The sequence below is a fragment of the Oratosquilla oratoria genome, chromosome 30, assembly GCF_046742065.1.
Source record: "Oratosquilla oratoria isolate Oo_2021 chromosome 30, ASM4674206v1, whole genome shotgun sequence".
NCBI lineage: Eukaryota > Metazoa > Arthropoda > Malacostraca > Stomatopoda > Squillidae > Oratosquilla > Oratosquilla oratoria.
The window spans coordinates 41,366,213-41,368,862 of record NC_134806.1 but is presented as its reverse complement, the minus strand read 5'-3'; the positions used below and the strand labels follow the sequence as shown (position 1 = coordinate 41,368,862).

The window sequence follows — 2,650 nt, the reverse complement described above, 5'->3', positions numbered from 1 at the left end:
CTATGCACCCAACAAGGATACATGCCAGGTAACAAACCCTTCTATTATCTACACCTTTGAATATAGCCACGACTCACATAGCTTTCCAGGTTCAAACATAATAATATACGGTTGAGACTGGTATAGCATTGGCCGGCGTGATTTTGTTATTATCTAATCACAGGATAAGACACACATTTATGTCCATCCTTTCCATACTGTGATAAACTCTAAATCCTGCAATATGTATTTGGATGTGGTATTTGATCTCTCAGGCTCAAACACTCCCATATAGCGTCACTGAGTCCTCTTTCAACAAATTTGTAGGCTTTTGTTTTATATGTGATACAAGATTTTATTCGCTCGAAGGCCAAACTTGAGAGGAAACGAGAGTTCATTTCCCTAACCCCCAACCCTTAGTAAGATCTATTCAGTATCTCACCATGTTCACTAGTTTGGTGAACCTCTATCTTAACTGTCTCCTGTGACGTCATCTCGCAATTGGAGAGTCCATACATGAACGGGAAATCATAAAAATATATATATAATTTTAGCTGAAAAAAATTAATTGTCAAGATTGATAGTTGGCCGGTTCATACCTGGTACTATCCTATTCATCCCACCCACCCAAAATGCATCTCTGAAGAATGACATCTTGGGAATATGTGACTGTATAGTCTGTCTTCTTTCAGGGTGACAGTGGCGGTCCCCTTGTTATACAGAAGTCCACTGGATTCTGGCTCCAGATTGGCATTGTAAGTTTTGGCCAAGGCTGCGCCAGGCCCAATCTCCCCGGAGTCTACACGAATTTGCCCAAGTACGAGTCTTGGATTGCCACTAAAACCGGATCCAACACGTGCTAAGGCCCAGATGGGGTGACAGTCAGAAAGTATGGTTCGAGTCTTGGCGGTTTCAGCACCTGCCCGGACTGTCTGGATAGTTTCCAGGCAGCTTCTTAGGCTCAAGAACTCTTGGTCTCTGAAGTTCGTCGGCTACAGAATCCAGGTCTTAAAAAGAAAATGCATAACCAGATAGACAAGAGAAAGCCAAAACTACGAATTGGGCCTCTTGTGAGGCTCCCCATTTCTGACAGTCTTCACTCACAGAACATGCTGCACTTTGTATTCCACAGAAGCTTTAGATTTTGCATTCCAATTGTCTTTCTTATATTCATCACCGCATTGTTACTTCAGTTTTATCACCCGTATATATACCTTTTTCTAATTTGGTTCAATTTTTGTGAGAAAAAAAATTTCCTGTATGCATCCCAATAAATAAAGATAAATAATAAAGGAAATTATCATTCCCTTGAACACAAAAGGTTGGTCTGTCATTTAGTTTTTGCAACAAAATGTATGAAATAAGGACGACATTGAGGAAATTCACCAATTCCTGAGAATGAACGACATCAGCTAGGACAGGCAAATTATGTCATAATCTCTCAGGTAAATCATAAATGGAAAACGTAAGCCTCGGTTAGGTTATGATACAGAATAAAATAAATCAGCCTACCTTGTATAGGTTCCTTGCACCGAGATAAAGCAAGACTGAGATATTTTGGACACGTTAAAAGAAGAGAGGATGACAAACCAGTGAGAAAGGCGATGATGGCGAAAGTTAATTAAGGGAAGAAGAAGCGTCGGAAGACAAAGAATAAGATGGAGAGACGTAACAAGGTATGACATGAGGAAACTAGGACTGCAAGAGGAGGATGCAATGGATAGGAATAAATGGAGAAGGATAACTCAAGCGGCCGACCCTGCAATACAGGAGATGTCCCAAGAGAATGGAAGCTAGCTAACGTTACTCCCATATTCAAAAAAGGTGACAAAAAGAAACCAAATAACTATAGGCCTATAAGTTTGACTTCAATCGTAGGAAAAATAATGGAAACTATCATCAGAGATGCTATCGAACATCATTTAGAAAGTAACTTTTTGATAAATGATAGCCATCACGGTTTCAGACGGAAACGTTCTTGTGTGACTTACTCGAATTCTACAGCACAGTTATCTCGAATTATGACAAAAGAAACAATATAGATTTAATATATCTAGACTTTGCAAAAGCTTTTGATACTGTCCCACACGAAAGACTACTTACTAAATTAGCTTTGCATGGAATAAGTGGTAGCCTATTAGGTTGGACTAGTAATTGGTTGAATGGTCGAAAACAGAGAGTTGTTTTAAATGGAAAAACTTCTGGATGGAAAAGTGTTGCAAGTGGAGTTCCTCAGGGTTCCGTTCTTGGGCCACTTCTATTCATAGTATATATAAATGATATAGACCATGGACTAAAAACTACTGTTTCCAAATTTGCTGATGATACAAAACTGTGCGGAGTGGCAAATGATCACTCAAACCAATTAAATATTCAAGTAGATTTAGATAAATTACAGCAATGGTCTGAAAAGTGGCTAATGAAATTTAACACAAGTAAATGCAAGGTAATGCACATAGGTAAAAATAACAGTAAGTACGATTACAAGTTATTTGGAAATTCGTTAACAAAAGTGGATAGTGAAAAAGATCTCGGCGTAATTATCAGTAACGACCTCAAATCATCCAAGCAGTGTATTTCAACCTCTGAGAAAGCAAATAAGATTCTGGGACTGATTGCGCGATCTTTTGATTTCAAAAGTCCATCACTCATTAACAAGCTATATAAATCG

The 2,650-nt window shown here is 38.6% G+C and overlaps 1 protein-coding gene across 1 annotated transcript in view; it reads left to right on the top strand.

The window, feature by feature from the left end:
- LOC143041288 (transmembrane protease serine 11C-like) overlaps positions 1-842 on the top strand; it is a 4,024-nt gene extending 3,182 nt beyond the window's left edge. Inside the window, exons 4-5 of the mRNA XM_076213116.1 lie at positions 1-28; positions 672-842. The exon at positions 1-28 is cut by the window's left edge and continues 115 nt beyond it. Coding sequence (XP_076069231.1) covers positions 1-28; positions 672-842 — 199 coding nt within the window. The remainder of the gene's footprint in view (positions 29-671) is intronic.
- Positions 843-2,650: the final 1,808 nt, after the last annotated feature.